The sequence below is a fragment of the Rhyacophila brunnea genome, unplaced genomic scaffold (genome assembly GCF_057557595.1).
Source record: "Rhyacophila brunnea isolate RB1 unplaced genomic scaffold, BYU_Rbru_1.0 scaffold_16, whole genome shotgun sequence".
Taxonomy (NCBI): Eukaryota; Metazoa; Arthropoda; class Insecta; order Trichoptera; family Rhyacophilidae; genus Rhyacophila; species Rhyacophila brunnea.
In genome coordinates this window covers 10,752,242-10,772,254 of record NW_028232816.1, presented here as the reverse complement: position 1 = coordinate 10,772,254, position 20,013 = coordinate 10,752,242, and the positions used below count along the sequence as shown (strand labels likewise).

Sequence of the window (20,013 nt, the reverse complement as noted above, 5' to 3'; positions counted from 1 at the left end):
GAATCATATAAACTTGACTTGACTAGCTTAAACGATCAAAAAAATTTGTACTTGATAGAAATAATACTGAAATGTCATTTTTACATGTCATATTGATTTCCATAGTAACGCACGTATATATTAATAATTTAATTGCTAGGACCCCAGACCAACCGATAATGGTGTCGAAATAACTTTTCATACAAAACAGAATTAACTGAAAATGAATTCAATTCAACTTAAAGATGTCTAAAAGCATTGAAAAAAATGCATTGGCATCGAGTTCTGATATATTCTAAAAGTTTCAAATGTCTAGCTAGTCGGGAAGTTAGTTAAAAATCGATTGCAAGATTTGTACCGGTCAAAGAACCACCAAACAACTAAGAATACGAGCTAAGAGAAACGTTGTAAAATACTCGTCCGATATCATTGTCATAATAAAACTACTTAATTACATGATTAAATGAACTATTTAATTTATTTTCCGACACATTTTTATAGAGATATTTATTGTTATTATACAAATAAATAAAGCACTGACCGTAAATTATGTAACTAAGTACATATTGATGATAACGCGGTATTAAAAGAATTAATTAAATTAAATACGCCCTATTTCATGGTGACACCTATGTACAAATTAAGAAAGCTGTAGCGTTTAATTTTCGTTAACCGGGGTCACTCAATCCCATCCCGTCGCCGCGGTACAAATCTCGTTCTACAATAAATTAATGATGTGAATGCATTAACATTAGTATACGGCTACGCATACTGGGGAGCGAATCAAATAAACCCTATGTAAGTAAAAACGCTCGCTATATGTCATTATTGAAAACTGATAATGTTAAGTCTATAATAATAATTATTAATAATTTAGTTATTATTTTGAAGTAAGTACGTTTTTTAGATGTGATTAAGTAACGACTCAGATAATCATATTATTTATTCTGAAAAAATACTCATTTCCTCATCATTAAGATCATATTAATATTAGTAGCTTGGTACATAATGTAATGAAGGTATGTATATTTAAAAGGTAATCAATGGTTAAGCCCCACCACCTGCCACTGAATCTTAGTTTAAGGATGATAATCATTGAAGTCACTTACCATATACACATGACATAGTAGGGCGTCCAGCAAACAAAGAAAACAAGGACTATGGTGATGGTCATCTTCAGGGTCCTTGATCTCGCTCGGCCCAGGAACCCAAGACTCGACCGTCGCATCTTATCTATAGGAAATAAAAAAAAATTAAAATAAATATGTTTTATGCAGGGTCTTTTGTTTTGGTGTGACGACAGAGAGACTTCAGACCATTGGAGTTCCCAATATTCATGGTGGTTTCCCCTCTAAATTTATTACCTCTCTACGGGGCTTTTTTGTCATGTATCGCGGTGGAACGGCGTTCCGGCACCTGTTTTCACGGTATTTTAAATGTTTCAAAAGCAATTAGACGAAACAATGTTCACACTTACATAGTACAAGTTTATTTTCCTGAATCATCTCATATGAAAAGACATATCCTGAAAAACTATCGCATTTGATATAGGCATTGAATTCTATTACCATTTCTTCATGTGAATGTGAATTTTTGCAAATGAATCTAATTAAACCCCCAATAAGAGCTTCGTTGAAGACCAAAACAGTTTCGGCACTTTTGTTCATCAAACTCGTTGGATCACCTTTGACACTTTTTGATCCTTCAAAATACGTTGATCGGTAGTTACTCAGTGGTAGATATTTTTTTGAAATACGCCATTTCTATTTGCATTTCATTCCAGCAAAAAAATGGCTTATTTCAAAAAATAGTACTTTATTCTTAGGTCAATAATTATTATAAAACAATCATTATTCGTAGAATATTTTATTACATTTAAATGGTCAAGGAAATAGCTTATAATCAGTATCTTTAGAATTATCTTCAAATGTGGTAATCTTGCCCATTTTTTGAATAATAAAATGGCTAATTCTTGTCAAATTTGGGATCACAGAGATTATAAATATAATTTTTTATCGTAAATATTTCACTATAATAATGTCAACATACATTTTACTAATGGTTTTATAAATGCGTTTAATATAAAAATTATAGGAGTAAAAAATCGTAACACAACTGCACATGGATGTACTGAAATATGACTATATTCTAAAACATTAGATCGAGATGTTTATTAAAAGAATACTATTTTATGTAATAAAAATACTTTATGCAGTCATCAAATGTTTAAAATAAATATAAAGGATAATAAGGCTTCAATATTATATAAATAGATTATCTACAACGTTTAAGGAATGTTCAGGCTAATGCTTTGAAAATACCATAAAATCTCCATTATGACGTACGTTGGGCAAATGGGCCATTAATATCACTGGATTGTAAACACTTGCAAATTATACGACTTAGAAAACTGATTATGAGTCTTACAAATAACACAACAGTGGTGAAGGGTGACTTTTGGAAAGAGGTAGGTTGTGGAGATCTGAAAAAAGAGCATACTTTTCAGGTATACTTACGAGAAATAAGAAAATAATACGATATTACTACTAATGAATAGGTACACACTAATGAAAGCAACACACTAATTCAATGAAATTTCAAAAACTCACTGACGACATAAAATTGAGCGATGAGTTTAAATTTAAAAATCTTTTAGAAAAAAAAAATTGTTTTTAAAAACAATCTATATTTACTAATATGCGATTAAATGCATTATAAATTATTTTTTAAATTATCTAATTATTAATTTATTTTGGACAAAGTGCACGACGACAATATTATGCGCGAAGGTTTTAGGCTCTGCGATAGGAGCCTACCATATGTCATACAATTCGATAGACTGACCGAGGTTACGGATAAAAAATTATCACAACTCCTTGAGAAATGGCGCGCTGTTGTATATTTTTTTAAAACCTTTGCAGGCTGTTTTGTAATCTGTATGCTACGTTCCAACATATTATACGACATATTATGTCGTTGGTAAATTAGATTATTTTAATGTTATATAAAATTATCAAGTGATTATATAAATATGTTTATATGCAATTAAAAAATATTTTTCTTAAGAAGGTATGCTTTGAATAATCGACTAGTATGGAGTCTTCGCCACTAAAACTCAAAGACACTATCTGGAGAATGTAACTTCTTTAAAAGAGTGGGGTTAGACACTTTTGAACACCTTTCTACAACTTATCAAATCCACTACTATTCTTTCTTTTTCATACTTTATTGCACGTCATTTTCGTAAAGGATCTTGAAAAGTTCATTCCAGGATGCTCCTAACACAACTTTGAATGGTTTTTCTCATTCTTTATGCTGCAGTGCAGGAGAACAATGTCACTTCAGTCGTTATGCGATGTATGTTCATCCACAAATTTTATCTTCCTGTTTTCGTCTGGCACAATTCGAAAAATTAAGTAAGATCATTCGTGGTATCTTCTAAACCTTTAATACAACCTTCTTGCTTGCTCTAAAGACGTTCTACCTTGACTTCTGTCTTGTTTACTGGAATGAGTGATTGATTTGCTATTAGAATTCGTTATTACAGCCTTATTTAATAGCTTATCAGTTAAGGTTATATTAACTTTGAAAATGTGTTACACGCTGTCAGCTGATGAAAAATATGGCCAGTCTGTCGATAACGGCGCGATAAAACGTGCAGACACTTTGGGCCAGCTATAAAACATTATGACTGATGACTGAAATATGATATTGTTATGTTATGATGCAATATTATCGCGATACGAAGTAAATTGCAATATTAATAGTAAACAATAACAGCTTATCTATTGTTTATTTATAAATACTGATTCGTGAGAGATGTTAGAGATTTGTGGTGGCTGAATGATACACTCAGACAGCAAATAATTAAAAAAAAATGACAAGTCTCATCGGATGAGTATAATGCAGCGCCATCTTTAGATTAATAAAGCCTGAGCATATCTTTTTGCACAAGCAACGAGTGGTCCACTGTTCAACTTTCTCGTTTCAAATTGAATTATAAAACATTCTCAAATCAAATATATTAACTATCAGAGTTATTTATAAATAATATACATTTCTTTTATTAATTTTATTCAGCTGTCACATTCAGACTAGTCCTTCACACAAAAATCGGTGGTAATATCGATTTCCAAAAAATATGTAGCATTTATCTATACATTACATTTGTAGAAGGTGTGTTGATGCTAGCTAATGGTAATATTAATCTGAAAGAAATCTAAAACTAAGAATACTCCGACAAGTGAACACGACAGGCGCGTCAGTATGAGCACTCTATAGATTATGGAACAATGACAGGCAATGACAGGTCATCCATAGACAACGGGAGGGGCGGAAAAGGTAGGACCAGTCGTGAATGTTTCGGCTTTCTACTTGAGTCGGCGTAGAGTTGGCAATGGTATAATGAGATTAAAACAAACATGTCGGACATGGGACAGCTGATTATGACGTCTGGCATGAAAAAACTAGTTAATGACATTACAATATTTTTTCAAACTTTCGGCGTGCCACATGATGTGTGAAAGCATTCTGAGGCTTCTTCCATTTCTAGGTACCCTAACAATATAATATATGTTTTCTTCGACCTTACATAGCATTAAAGTGCCTGTCAACGTTCATGGATTTACTGGCAGCAATAGTGAATATTTTAAACTATCGTGACAATAACTCTTTTCACGTAAAAGTGCTGGCTGTCTCTCCAATCTCATTCTTCAACACTCAAGAGTAAGCGAGGTGCGATGTTGTAATTTTATAGTACTATTTGACAGGACGTATTGAAAATCGGTTTATCTCAAAATGAGTAGTTCGTTTTTTTGCCGGCGGGTTCGCCACTAACGTTCTACCGTGCAGGCGCAGATCGAATTTATGTTACTGTCACATGAAAATTCAGAAGCTTCCAAACTTGTTTGATTCATACATGCAATCTTGCCAACTGCAAGATAATATATGTTTACCCATGCATTTTCTTACTGTCAACAGTAAATCTATGCACGTGTAAACAGGGTATTACTTCGACAGATTTTGCGGTGAAATCGAGTATATTGATGGCCTATTCATGTTAATATCGCGTAAGTGACTTTTTACAAATTATACATGAAGCTAAAAAAACTAAATATTTTAATAACCCGTATCTGACTGTTAATAGTTCACACATGTTGTAATTAGATAGCATGCCAATAACGCGTAACGTAAAAATTGGTAAGCACATAACGCCTAATATAATGATAACATCCAATAAAATGTGACATATAATTATATAAAGATGAACATCCAAATTTGTTATATCACTTAATGTTTAACCTTTTAATAAATATTTCGAAAGTGACATATTGAAGCTGAATTCAACACACGTCATGCAACACGCTTGACAGCATATATGCAAGATACGGGCTATTACAGGTTTATTCCTGCAATATTCAGATGAAATTACTAAAATGGCTGTATTATTTTTGTTAAAATAACTACAGATATGGAAATATCGCTGTCGATATTTTTAGTACATCAAAAAGTCATTTTCGTCATATAGGTCAGATACCTACGGGGTGGGGTATTGATATCAAATTATCGAATTCGTAAACGACTATATTCTGAAGAATTTCAGAAAGTTTCACTAATACAGGCTCGTAAGCAAATTCAGAACATAGAACGATATTGTAAATAAGTTATCCTTTATTATCTCATTTTCACTGACTGATCGTATAACAGTCGGTACAGACTAGGTAGCAATATGTGCTGATTTTCATCGAATAACTACTTAATAAGATAATATCTTTTTGGTCACCCACGTTGGTCGCGCGGCTTAAGCGTTGGTTTGCCCTATAGCGTCGTGGGTCCCAGGTTCGAATCCTGAGGCTGACAAGTACACGTATTGTTTTTTCAATTTGTGTACGATTCAGAGTATGGACCTAATAGGCTGAGCAAGTGGCTGACATCCATTTATCGTAAAAACAAAATCTGTTAATACAAACCACCACTCTGTGTAGGCTCATATGATCCTATTAGGATCGGATATGGTCGAAGAAGAAGAAGAATATTTACAGAAAAGCATACCGTCTATCGAATCCCGTGACCTCCTGACGATCTCTCTGAGGATGGACGCGTAGCAATAGACAATAGCGACCAGGGGTGCCGCGTACATCAGCGCCATATTGAGCAGAGAATACATCAGCTCGTGGGAGTAGGAGCTGAACGAGTTGTACGAGATGCACTGCGTGTACCATGTCACGTTTGGGTGGGATTCTACGTGGAATATCACCATCTGCAAAAAAGTAAAAGCATTTATATTAAACATGGCTTGGTTAGGCTTGTTATATTTTCTTTCCTATGTAGCTAACTATCTTCTCACTTATTTTACCAAGATATATCAATATTCACTCTTAAGCGCGAAATATAATATTATGGTGCATGTCGCGGACTATCATGTGACGTCACAGTAAGCTGCCGCTACAGGAAAAAGTGTGTAATGTCGTTTTTCTTGGTGTTTAAAATGTTCAGACATCAGACTGATGCTCCCATCCCTTTAAACTGCTTCTAAAAACTCCTAAAAACATCCCTGTCAGTTAGCAAAATCTGCCGAAATCACCAAAATATCGCATCGACACAATAAATCATCGACACCTGCATGACGTTTTGAACGTTTTTATCATATTCTAGATGTCTACACTTTTTCGAATCATGTCAAATCACGTTTTTTGTCTTTAGTGGTTGGCACTATATATTTTCTATAAGACTATTGTCTATTATCTATGGTCTGCAGGTTGGGTTCTGTTCAAAATATTAACTATGGATATAATATTACAAGTAATTTTAACGTACGCACACGTAGAAACTGTTAAAATTAGTCAAGCTTAGCATAAATAATTAATAATAATTCTAAATACTAATATATTGCAATTGGCACTCTCTATCATTGAATTTATACAGATAGTGATCGTTAAAAATATTTTGCGGAATGACGAAACCATAGACTAAATTTGTCGCCGTGATGGCGTGACAGTGCCGTGACATGCATCTCAATTTGATCATAACTTTACGGCCATAAGCTTGTTTACTTCCCCTTATTCATCATCCTAGAAAACTACTTAAAACAACCAGACTCTCTTGATATTTCGATCCGCAACGGGCGACACAATATTGTCAACAGCTGTTATTTAGTTTGAAGTCTCTGAATGATCGATATGTCATTTTTACTGTGGTGCAAAATAAAGATTACACAGTATTCCCTCCACCTATATCCCCCCTTTGAATAATCGTGTCCGGAAACTTGTACGTATGCAGTTCGCCGTATCACGCTTCACCGTGAAATGTTGTATCGGAAATATATGACAGCATATTAAAGACAGTCCAACCTCTTTGAGTCGTATTTATAGTACTGACATAAAATTCATGTCTAAATAAAACACCGTTCTTGTCGGTGGTCCCTACGATGGCCGCGCGGATTAAGCGTCGACATATAGCGTCGTGGGTCCCAGGTTCGAATCCTGGGTCTGGCAAGTAGACAAATTGTTTTTTTTTTAATTTGTGTATGAGTCAGAGTATGGACCTAATAGGTTGAGCAAGTGGCTGACATCCATTTCTCATAACAACAGAATCTGTTCATACAAAACCTCCACTCTGTAGAGGCCCATATCATGATCTTATTAGGATCGGACATGGTATATATATATGTTGGTTTACACTTTACAGGAAACTGGCAGCAAACAAATTTTTAAAATAGCCGATATACTGGATTATTAAACTTGTTAGGTTAGGTTAGCTTAGGTTTTTGTTTTTGAATTCATAAATTTTGCCAAAACCAGCCATGAAAATTGAATTAATGTTCATATTGAATCTAATAAAGTTGGAGACCGTATAGTTTACGGTCATCTCTTTCCGATAAGAAAGCCCAGTGACGTCCCGTGGGGGTAGGCAGATTGAGCGTCGCTTGGGGGCGGCAGTTACTCGAAGGGCGGCAAATCGAGGAGAATCATTTGGTATATATATAAATGGCTACGTAAGCTGAGTACCTACTTAATAACGAAGATAATCTTTCCTTTTAAAAAATCAGCTCATTGGTTGGAAACAAAATGTATTGATTAACATAATAGGCTTAACAGGACTGTATTTTTTTCGTCGGGTTCGCGATGTCTAGTTTACTTCCGTTGCCCTTCGATGTCCTTGGTGACCAGAAACGACACGAGCACGGATGATAAAAAATATTGTATAAAAAATAGGGCGGCATTTTGTCTAGGGACGTCACTGAAAAAACCCATAGCGATCTGTGCCACGGTGAAATGTTTACACGTTACAATTTACATGTAACCTTGAATAATACAACATACGAGGGTGGGTCAATAAGTCCTTAGAAAAGCCGACAGGTGGCGCGACTAGTACTGTAAGCGGTTTGTTTTCATGCAGCGGCACTACCAATTCAGTATGCTGCGAAGTTTCAATCAGATTGGTCGGGTTGTTGTGTGTTTCTCGTACATTTAAAAAAAAAATTGCTTGTGGAAAATGGAAAAATGAAAAATGGAGAAAATTGAGTTTAGAGCTGTTATTAAACATTTTAATATAAAAGGGTTAACAGCAAAGGAAATAAAAAATGAGTTGGATTTAGTTCACGGCATATCTGCTCCTTCACTTGCAACTATTTATAACTGGTTAAATGAATTTAAACGTGGTCGTACATCAACAAAGGATGAACCACGCTCAGGACGTCCTGTAGAGGTGACTACACCAGAAATGATCAATAAAATCCACGATATGGTGTTAAGTGACCAAAGATTAAAGTTGAGTGAGATAATTGAGGTTACAGGGATCTCAAAAGGTAGCGTCATTTCTATTTTACATGACAAATTGGGCATGAAAAAAGTTTCTGCAAGATGGGTGCCGCGTTCGCTCACAGTCGACAATAAACGCAATAGGGTGGTGGCCTCTAAAGCCCTGTTGTCGCTCATGCAACGCAATCCGGATGAATTTTTTCGTCGCTTTGTGACTGTAGATGAAACATGGATACACCACTATACTCCCGAGACAAAAGAACAGTCAAAGCAGTGGATTGCGAAAGGCGAACCATGTCCAAAGAAGGCGAAAACCGTAAAATCAGCTGGTAAGGTTATGGCTACTGTATTTTGGGATGCACGTGGAATTATTTTCGTTGACTATTTGGAAAAAGGAAAAACAATAACAGGGGATTATTATGCATCTTTATTGGACCAGCTAAAAAACGAAATTGAAGAAAAACGGCCTCATTTAAACAGGAAAAAAATCCTCTTTCATCAGGACAATGCCCGTGTTCACACATGTTTACGATCAATGGCTAAAATTGAAGAATTGAAGTTCGAATTGGTCGACCACCCACCGTATTCGCCAGATTTAGCCCCCAGTGACTTTTTCCTTTTCCCAAACTTAAAAAAATGGCTAAGTGGACAACGTTTTTTTTCAAATGAAGAAGTCATCGATCGGACAAATGCTTATTTTGAGGACCTTCCGAAAACTTATTTTTCTGACGGTTTAAAAAAAATTGAGAAACGTCTAACCAAGTGTATTGAGCTCCAAGGAGATTATGTTGAGAAATAAAAAAAAAATACAAAAATAAAAACTGTTTTAATGCTTTTTTCTAAGGAATTATTGACCCACCCTCGTATCTATTATACTAGTCTGCGGTATAACCAAGAAAATATAATATATAACATCTAGTATAATCACAAAACACAATCTCTTGGCAACGACTTCACATCAAAAATAATCCTCAAGCCTCAGTTTTTTTCATTCGCATGAGTTGGTCGCTATCGATTCTGACAAATCTTGTTTGGTACATACCAAACTAATTAGATACACCAAACCGCAAAACGTCGTCAGCAGACTTGACATAGAATGCTTTTTTGGAGGACATACGCTTGTGTTTTACGGTCGAGATGCACCAACCGCACTGAGACCACTGTCAGTATAATATCCGTAGACCTACTACTTAGACTTTACATAAATGTTTGTCCACGAGTTCACAAAATAATGTATAATTTCTTTTCGGACAATTAAATATGTACCTATATTGATTCAGTGGCGAAGGGTGGAGGTAGGCTGTTAAGATCCACCATAAATGGTGCACACTAAACTTTGACAGTCATACGTATTTGTTTTCATTGAAATAAGACTACAATTTACGGATGGTGTGGTTAGTTTTTAAAATTCAATCAAACCCTGCGAAAACTATGCCATAATAAATAATACTCAAAAAATACTCGTCTATCTATAAAATATCTAAAATTATGCAATTAAATCATACATAACTTTGAATATTAGATAGAAAAATAATAGTAGATATAGTTTGGTTTAGGCAGGGCTTAATGATTATATTATTTGATTAATTATTTGTAATTAAATGAAACACAATTTTATAAACTTTTTCCACTTTTTAATTAAATTTGGTTTCTGGTGACTGGTTTCGTCCTCTTCAAGGGGACATTATCAATGAAAAAAAGAAGAAACAATAATATGTGTAATCTGTATTCTTAATTCAATGAAAACAAATAATTAATATGAATGAAAAAGTGTGCACGTCGTATCGCCCAAACTATACCAAAACTATTCGGTTTGGTTGAGGCAGGGTTTAATTGATTTAAAAAAAAAACCAACGCCATCTGTAAATAATTGTAGTCTCAGTTCAATAAAAACAAATAAGTAGGACTAAAGAAATTCAATGTGCACTTTTTATGGCGGTTCTTAACAGCCTACCTCCATCCTTCACTACTGGTATTTACTAGGGAATAATTTTAGTTTTGTATTATAATTGTCTGTTAAAATAATGAATAAATTCATGCAGTCTTCATTATGTAAACGTCAAATTTGTGTTGTTACGTCAAACGCAAGATATGACACGCTCGTGCGGCCACTTTTGGAAGCTCGATGTTAATTCGGATATTTTCGTATTTACTTTCTCGGTAATCTTCGACACGATCGTGCCAAAAAATAAGAATTATTCCAATTCGGTCATGACTTCAGAGAATAACTTAAAAGTGTCTTTTAAAGATCGTCGGTGATCGTGGCAGACGGTCGGCCTGAGAATCTTCCAGTGTAATTTGAGCTTATTTATAGCAATTTAATATTTTCAATAATATCGATTTTGTTTTTGAACTCAACATTACTAAAAGACTTATCATTCAACAGTGTCAAAATCGGTAACGTCTCATGCGAGCAGATAGATTATGCGTTGCTAAGAGACGGACAATGAAGACAGAAATTGCGAATATTGCAATAATATAATATTGTAATTCAAAGACTTCCGTTATATTCATGTTTTGTTCTAAATTCATAGAAGCTCTTACGCTAAATATTGATTTATAAAGTCTATTTACCGGAATGAATTTAATTAATTAAATTAATTAAAATACGATGTTAATTAAATTACGATGTTTGTAAAATGTAAACCATGTAACCATTCGAATGCATGGATTTATTTGAAAAGTTACAACACAAACATAGACACACTCGGTCTTAATCGAGCGTATCACGAGTCCCTACGTTTGGATGTGGAGCATCAACAGTTTTTTACGCCTGGGAATGTCTCAGGAGTAAATGCCCAAGACTGAGATAGCCACGCTCTCTTTATTGCAAGACGTAATTTGATAAAAAAAAAGTGCCATGGGAGAGAATGGCATAAAAAGATTCAAAAACAAAGCTAAAACTATACAGACAAACACAATTATGTGAAGAGATCTTCACGTCCGCAATAAAACAAAAAGTCCGCAAATTTTAAAATGCAGTATAATTAGCCTTTGTGAACGAATTATTCGTTGAATAAAAGAAATGGTTTATTAAAATATCATAATGTGTTTTTATACCTATTTGTAATTTTATATAATATCTTTAAAATGCCATAATTTGATTATTTAAGCCGTTTCGCTTCACTGGTGACAACCTTGTGTTTGGACGAACTTTAAATTCGGTCAGAAAATTAAACAAAAAACACACAAAAATCATAAATTTCTTGCCTGCGGCGTACTGCAAATTGCCGATGCGATCCAAGCTGTCGCCAATAAAGCTCTCCCCCTGCGCTCTCCTCCACTCAGCTGTAGTGGTCGCAATACAGCATAATATCTAGAGGAGAGACAAAAAATGCAATTACCAAAGATGTTAAAATTTTTTATAATATTGATAATGGCATCTAAATGAATAAAATTTATGAAAAAAAATTCCCTGGTCTACTGATTTTTTTAGCTTCAGATGACTTTGAATTATTGCAGGTTCATTTGAAGAGTACTTGTATTCATACTCTACTATAACATTCTTTTATAATTTTATTTTTTGTTTCTTTGTTAAACACCACAACAGGCCGTCAGCCCAATAACAGTGGCAAAACTTCCAGGCTTGAGGAATTTACATATTAGATTATGTAAATATATTTTGACCTCATCGGGAATCGAACTCGGAGCTCCCGCATGGAAGGCCAGTGCCTTATGCACTGCACCACGGGAGCCACCAAATTATAAGTTAGATAGTGTATAATTCTATTTGACTCCAATTTGACGTTTCACAAAGAAGACATTGCAATGTAAAATTTAAGTTTGTATCGATATAAACTCTCTCCTAGAAACTTCCAAGCAATTACGACTTTATCTCTACACACCTAATCATTCCCACACCTTCATACAAGAATGGAATACAATTTTACTAATGAATACTTTAAATATATATACAATATATGTATTGTCCAGGCAAGAAGAAACATCTTGATACAGTTTACATCAAGTTATAGGAAAACTAAATAATTCATTTTATTGATTATCTGTCTTTACCTGTCCACGCTGATACAGATGAGCACAAAGCTGGAGAGGTAAAGGCCGAAGATTCTCAGGAAAGCCATCAGTCTGCAAAGGGCGTCACCAGCTCTCCACCACACCGTCCACGCCCAGGCTATCTCCAGAGGCATCATCAGAAATGTCACCTATACCAAAGCAGATATAATATACAGATTAGTAGGGTACAAATTATCTATTAGAACAGTGATACACAAACTTAGCAAAGTACTTACTTGAATACAACAAAATTAAAATTTTCTAGTAAGCTATATCGTGCAGATACATATTATGTACGTAATGCAGAGTAGAAAGTGATTGGAGTAACTGATATGTAACTTTTAAATTAAAAATAATAAAATAAATTCTAATGGATTTAAGTTTTGTACTATTCCATTTAAGTCGTTTTTTGCGACCCGGGTTTCGCCTTTCGGCATCTTCAGGCACTATACACGAATACAATTAATTATTATTATATAACAAATTAATACAAACAAGTGGGTAAAAACTTTATCATCTACCTATTAAGTCAAGGATCACGATAAAAATATAACCAACAAATTATGAATAGTTGAAGTGTTTGTAAAAAAGCGTCGGCCTATAACGTCGTGGGTCCCAGATTCGAATCCTGGGTGTGGCAAGTACACATATTGTTTTTCAATTTGTGTATGAGACAGAGTATAATAGAACTAATAGATTGAGCAAGTGACTGATATCCATTTCTCGTAAAAATAAAATATTTTAATACAAACCTTTACTCTTTGGTGGCTTATATGATTTTATTGGGATCGGACAAGGTCGAAAAAAACAACTTATACACTGCTACGAAATTTGAGAAGCGCTTCATTTACATGTCTTTTAGCTAATTTTGTCGTGATTACGAAGGATGCAGGTGGCTATATCGGTAATGCACATGGAATCCATTATATGCAGGTTTTCGTCCTGTCCAGCATATTTTTTTTCTAATATGCATGCTTCTGAGGTATTTCCAAATTACATAATATGTTCGATACAGAATATAACAATTTTAAATTATGGAAATTATGCGTTGAATAAAAACATAGTTCATTGAATTCCCATATGTCAATATCAGAAATTAAAAGATTTATTTGCATACCATCATGCAGCGAAAATGAACTATGTAAACTACTAACCATGGCCCCACATCTTGAAGCGGGCCCCCAGGCCACAATATTTGGCGGACCCTCAACCTATCGCTGGGGTTAGGAGCAGTGCTCTACCATAGTTTCCCAAATGGTATTCTGCAGAATTTGAGGGTTCCGTGTAAAATAAAGGGTATTCCGTGTATTTTTAGCAATGTTTGGTATTTTTAAATGAATCTGCTTGAACTGTCGGCACTGATATAATGAAGTACTGCAGCCCTATGTTCTAACTAGTGATATAAAGTCACCCGACGACATGACGTAATTGTGACGTCAGCCAATACACGCTCGAGGCAAGCCGCATAGATATTATTATGCTGAAACACCTATTTGTGTATGGGGACAATGGATAACGCCACTATTTTAGTAGCGTTATTTTCTCGAATGCTCTTATCACTCTGGTAGTACGTCACAATGATGTCATATGACGTCATGTCGACCGGGCGACTACAACTCGCAAGTTCTAACTTAAGGCCCCTGATCGCGAATTCCTTTTGTAAGGGCCAAGTAACATGCCGAACTTTGCCATATTCGATAAATCGTCTATTCAATTCTTAACTATTCTAAACGCCAAACCATAAAATGTTCAGGAAAGCGAACTTAAAAAATAACGAACTTATGCTTAATTTGATTTTAGTTCTGTAATATCAGAATATTAAAAAAAAAAATTTTGTGTTTCAAATTACAATTAATTTTGGGTGAATTTTTTCGAATTTCAAATTTCAAAATTCAATATAATCCTATGCATTTAGATTTATACAGACATGTTGGAAACTTCATAGAGAATCTATATCTAAATCTAAAAATATATTTCGAAAAATTGGCGCTTAGGATAATTTAGAATTGAATAGACGAAATAGTCTTTTTTATTAGTAAGGAAATTATAAAATAAATTTCTACTTGTTGATTTTTTTTACTGTTACAGCAAATTTGTGATGTGTGTTTATCTCACTTAACTGGTCGATCTGCCACACCGGTGCCTTCCTAAGCTCGGGCCCCAGACTAGAGCTTTGTCAGCCCCCCCCCCTTGCCACTTGCCACTATGCCACTAACTGTTAAAAACTATAGTTACCGGCTTTTCACGAGGTCACTGTCACACACGAGGTTTATTGATATGTATAATATGTACATCACTCTTATATAACAAAACAATAATAATTACATTCCTCTATATTCAAATATCTGTGTCTAGGCATACACATCTCGAAATGAAAATAATTCTGACAAGTCATACAAAAGAACATCAAATTTAAATCGAATCCAAAATAATATGCGTACTCTATCTGTCATGAATATTCAAAATTGGAATTTACAGGAGAGGTAATTTGAACACAAAACTTTGTATTTTTACAACGTTTTTCTTAGCTTGTATTCTTATTTGTCCGGTACAAATCTTGCAATCGATTTTTAACTAACTTCCCAACTAGCTAGATATTTGAAACTTTTAGAATATACCAGAACACGATGCCAATGCATTTGTAATACTTTTAGCCATCTTCAAGTAGAATTGAATTCATTTTCAGTTAATTCTGTTTTGTATGAAAAGTTATTTCGACATCATTATTGGTTGCTAGGGGTCTGGGGTCCTAGCAACTAAATTATTAATATATACGTGCGTTCCTATGGAAATCAATATGACATGTCAAGTACAAATTTTTTTGATCGTTTAAGCTAGTCAAGTCAAGTTTATGTGGTTCAACAGAAAATTTAAAAACGTTGTAAGTATATAAAAAGTTCTTTTTATCTTATAATTATTTAATACTTACATCCACTTGAATTATGGAGTTATCATAAATGACGCAATTAAAAATTACATCGGACAACCACACATTTTTAAATATAACATTAAAGGAAAATAGCACTGCAGGCAATTTTTTTTACTATTACGTAGAGCTAATTTGTGATGTGTGGTTATCTCACTTATTTGGTCGACTCGCCACGCTGGGCCCCCCAATGAGCCTGGGCCCCCAGGCTATAGCCCTGTCAGCCCCCCCTTGTGGGGGCCATGACCCAGTTAGTTTGTACTAACTGTGTAAAAGTGGTATTTTCAATTTGTTTAAGGGGGGACATGCTCGTCGAAGGTCAAAATTGACTTTTTATTGTATTTTCAAACCATGATCCTGGACACTCCTTAAGCGTTGTAGATAATCTATTTATATAATTTTGAAGCCTTATTATCCTTTATAGTTATTTTAAACATTTGATGACTGCATAAAGTATTTTTGTCACATAAAATAGTATTCATTTAAACCTCTCGCTCTAATGTTTTAGAATATAGTCATATTTCGGTACATAACTGTGCAGTGGTGTTAAGATTTTTTACGTTTATTAATTTTTAAACGCATTTATGAAATTATTAGTATAATTTATTACGAGATAATTTTTGTAAAATATTCACGATAAAAAATTATATTGATAATCTCTGTGATCCCAAATTTGACAAGAATTAGGCATTTTATTATTCAAAAAATCGGCAAGATTAACACATTTGAAGATGATTCTAAAGATATTTATTATAAGCTATGTCTTTGACCATTCAAGTGTGATAAACATTTTATGAATAATGATTGCTTTATAATAATTATTGACCTAAAAATAAGGTAGTGTTTTTTTGAAATACGCTATTTTTTTTGTCATTCCCTAGTAGTTAAGCTACAACATACGGCCGTAGTCATAAATTGACAAACTATAATTAAAGTAGGGATTAAAATTATGTTAACGCGCGTGTTTGAACATGTACCTAACCGAATTTTTTTTTATTTTTTTTTAAACGGTACATGTTCAAACACGCGCGTCAATATCATTTTACTCCCTACTTCAATTATAGTTTGTCAATTTATGGCTACGGCCGTATGTTGTAGCTTAACCACTGGGGAATGACAAAAGAAATGGCGTATTTCAAAAAAACACTACCTTATTCTTAGGTCAATAATTATTATAAAGCAATCATTATTCATAAAATGTTTATCACACTTGAATGTTCAAAGACATAGCTTATAATAAATATCTTTAGAATCATCTTCAAATGTGTTAATCTTGCCGATTTTTTGAATAATAAAATGCCTAATTCTTGTCAAATTTGGGATCACAGAGATTATCAATATAATTTTTTATCGTGAATATTTTACAAAAATTATCTCGTAATAAATTATACTAATTGTTTTATAAATGCGTTTAAAAATTAATAAACGTAAAAAATCTTAACACCACTGCACAGTTATGTACCGAAATATGACTATATTCTAAAACATTAGAGCGAGAGGTTTAAAAGAATACTATTTTATGTAACAAAAATATTTTATGCAGCCACCAAATGTTTAAAATAACTATAAAGGATAATAAGGCTTTAAAATTATATAAATAGATTATCTACAACGTTTAAGGAGTGTCCAGGATCATGGTTAGAAAATACAATAAAAACTCAATTTTGACCTTCGACGAGCATGTCCCCCCTTAAGGGGGGACATGCTCGTCGTAGGTCAAAATTGAGTTTTTATTGTATTTTCAAACCATGATCCTGGACACTCCTTAAACGTTATAGATGATCTATTTATATAATTTTAAAGCCTTATTATCCTTTAAATTTATTTTTAACATTTGATGACTGCATAAAGTATTTTTGTTACATAAAATAGTATTCTTTTAAACCTCTCGCTCTAATGTTTTAGAATATAGTCATATTTCGGTACATAACTGTGCAGTGGTGTTAAGATTTTTTACATGCTCGTCGAAGGTCAAAATTGAGTTTTTATTGTATTTTCAAACCATGATCCTGGACACTTCTTAAACGTTGTAGATAATCTATTTATATAATTTTGAAGCCTTATTATCCTTTATAGTTATTTTAAACATTTGATGACTGCATAAAGTATTTTTGTTACAAACTACTAACACTCTACTTTAATTATAGTTTGTCAATTTATGGCTACGGCTGTATGTTGTAGCTTAACCACTGGATAATGACAAAAGAAATGGCGTATTTCAAAAAAACACTTCTTTATTCTTAGGCCAATAATTATTATAAAGCAATCATTATTCATAAGATATTTATCACACTTGAATGTTCAAAGACATAGCTTATAATAAGTATCTTTAGAATTATCTTTAAATGTGTTAATCTTGCCGATTTTTTGAATAATAAAATGCCTAATTCTTGTCAAATTTGGGATCACAGAAATTATCAATATAATTTTTTATCGTAAATATTTCACTATAATAATGTCATTATAAATTATACTGATGGTTTTATAAATGCGTTTATAAATTAATAAATGTAAAAAATCTTAACACCATTGCACAGTTATGTACCGAAATATGACTATATTCTAAAACATTAGAGCGAGAGGTTTAAAAGAATACTATTTTATGTAACAAAAATACTTTATGCAGTCATCAAATGTTAAAAATAAATATAAAGGATAATATGGCTTCAAAATTATATAAATAGATTATCTACAACGTTTAAGGAGTGTCCAGGATCATGGTTTGAAAATACAATAAAAACTCAATTTTGACCTACGACGAGCATGTGGGCCGTTAAGGGAGGAAAGTTGTAAATATATCAATTAATTCTTTGTGCGCTTAATTTGTAATAAACAACCAAGTAAGGGAGATCCTGAGATTTTACAAAATGCTTCAAAGATTTTACCGAACAAAAAAGGTTTGAAATCACCGTTATAGACATATTATTATAAAGTAGAGTACAGTAGACTAAATTTATACCGTATACCTAGATACAACAGATACATTATTAAGTGTATTGGCTATTCTCCAAACGTATCTTCATAATGAATCGGATTGCACATTTTGCAAAGTTCCCTCGATTTCCTAAGGTATTCTCTAAGAATAACATACAAGGTAAAGCAGATGTATGAATATTATGTAAGCCAGTGTTCTTCAACCGGTGGTCCGCAAGCATTTATTACCGGTCCACGAAGGCTTTCATCATGCTATCAACCGACTATATATCCGCACTAGACGAAATGCTGCGAGAATTTTTGAATGCTGCTATATACTAGAAAGTCATATTTTAAATCAAATCAAATCAAATTTATTTATTTTACATATAATAAACATAACAAAGTATCAATTTAAAGCGTTCACGACATATAAAATAAGTGTTAACAATTTTTAAAATAAAAATACAGAGAAATGTGAGTTGATAATACAATAAGTAATAAAATAAGAAATAAAATAACAAAAATAAAAGTAGATGGAAGCACACAGAGTGAACTTTGATAGACCCTATCTTAAAAACTCATAAAACAACGTCCACCTAAATTCACCCTATATCAATATCCGAAGCGATTTCATTAAACATGGTTATTGACCTCTCAATTGGCATTACTAATGGCAGGTTAGTTCTGCACCTTGGGAGAACAAACAACGGATGCCCTCGATTCCTAAGGTAATTATCACAGACACACAAGCCAACACCACAAAGAATGGCAGAGTTCACATTTACGTTGCGTAAAGTCTGAAAAAAATATGTAGCTAAATAAAGATCCCTTCTAAATTTTAAGCTACAGTATGTAAGCATACCTAAGAGAAAGTCAGTCGGATAGAGCCACGGATAATATCCATGCAGCCGAAAGTAAAGGAGTCTCAAAAATTTATTTTGTACTCTCTCCACCATAAGGCTGTACTTTAACGATAGACTCACTCTCAATTTTGCTTCTAACTAAGGAGTTATAGAGAATAATTAATATTTAACATCATTAGCCAAAATTTTAAAGCGTTAGCTGAAAACTTTAATAAACATTTCTCTGAAAATTAAGATCTACATAAAGGCAGACTTCTAACCTCTGGATTAATAATAACTTTTTGGAAGATATTAAATCATACGTCCTCGTGAGAAAGAAAAGCTGATAGAGCTATCTTCTGATGTCACACTTCTGGTGTCCAGACATAAAATGCAATCATTGTCTCAATTTTGAATAACCCTTGATAAATAATATCCATCTCTGAATTATAAAGATCCGATTATTGTAAAATTTTTCGACTTCCTATTTGTGTGAAGACTTTCTCAGCTATGTCAGTAATAAAAACTAAACAGAGAAATCGAATGGATGTCAATGCAGCGCTTCGTCTTTCAGAAA

The 20,013-nt window shown here is 33.4% G+C and overlaps 1 protein-coding gene across 1 annotated transcript in view; it reads right to left on the bottom strand.

Annotated features, from left to right (window-relative positions):
* AkhR (Adipokinetic hormone receptor) overlaps nucleotides 1-20,013 on the bottom strand; it is an 83,569-nt gene that overhangs the window by 25,057 nt on the left and 38,499 nt on the right. The window contains exons 2-5 of the mRNA XM_085943590.1: nucleotides 12,753-12,901; nucleotides 11,949-12,054; nucleotides 6,031-6,238; nucleotides 1,089-1,212 (exon numbers count right to left, since the gene is read on the bottom strand). Coding sequence (XP_085799716.1) covers nucleotides 1,089-1,212; nucleotides 6,031-6,238; nucleotides 11,949-12,054; nucleotides 12,753-12,901 — 587 coding nt within the window. The remainder of the gene's footprint in view (nucleotides 1-1,088; nucleotides 1,213-6,030; nucleotides 6,239-11,948; nucleotides 12,055-12,752; nucleotides 12,902-20,013) is intronic.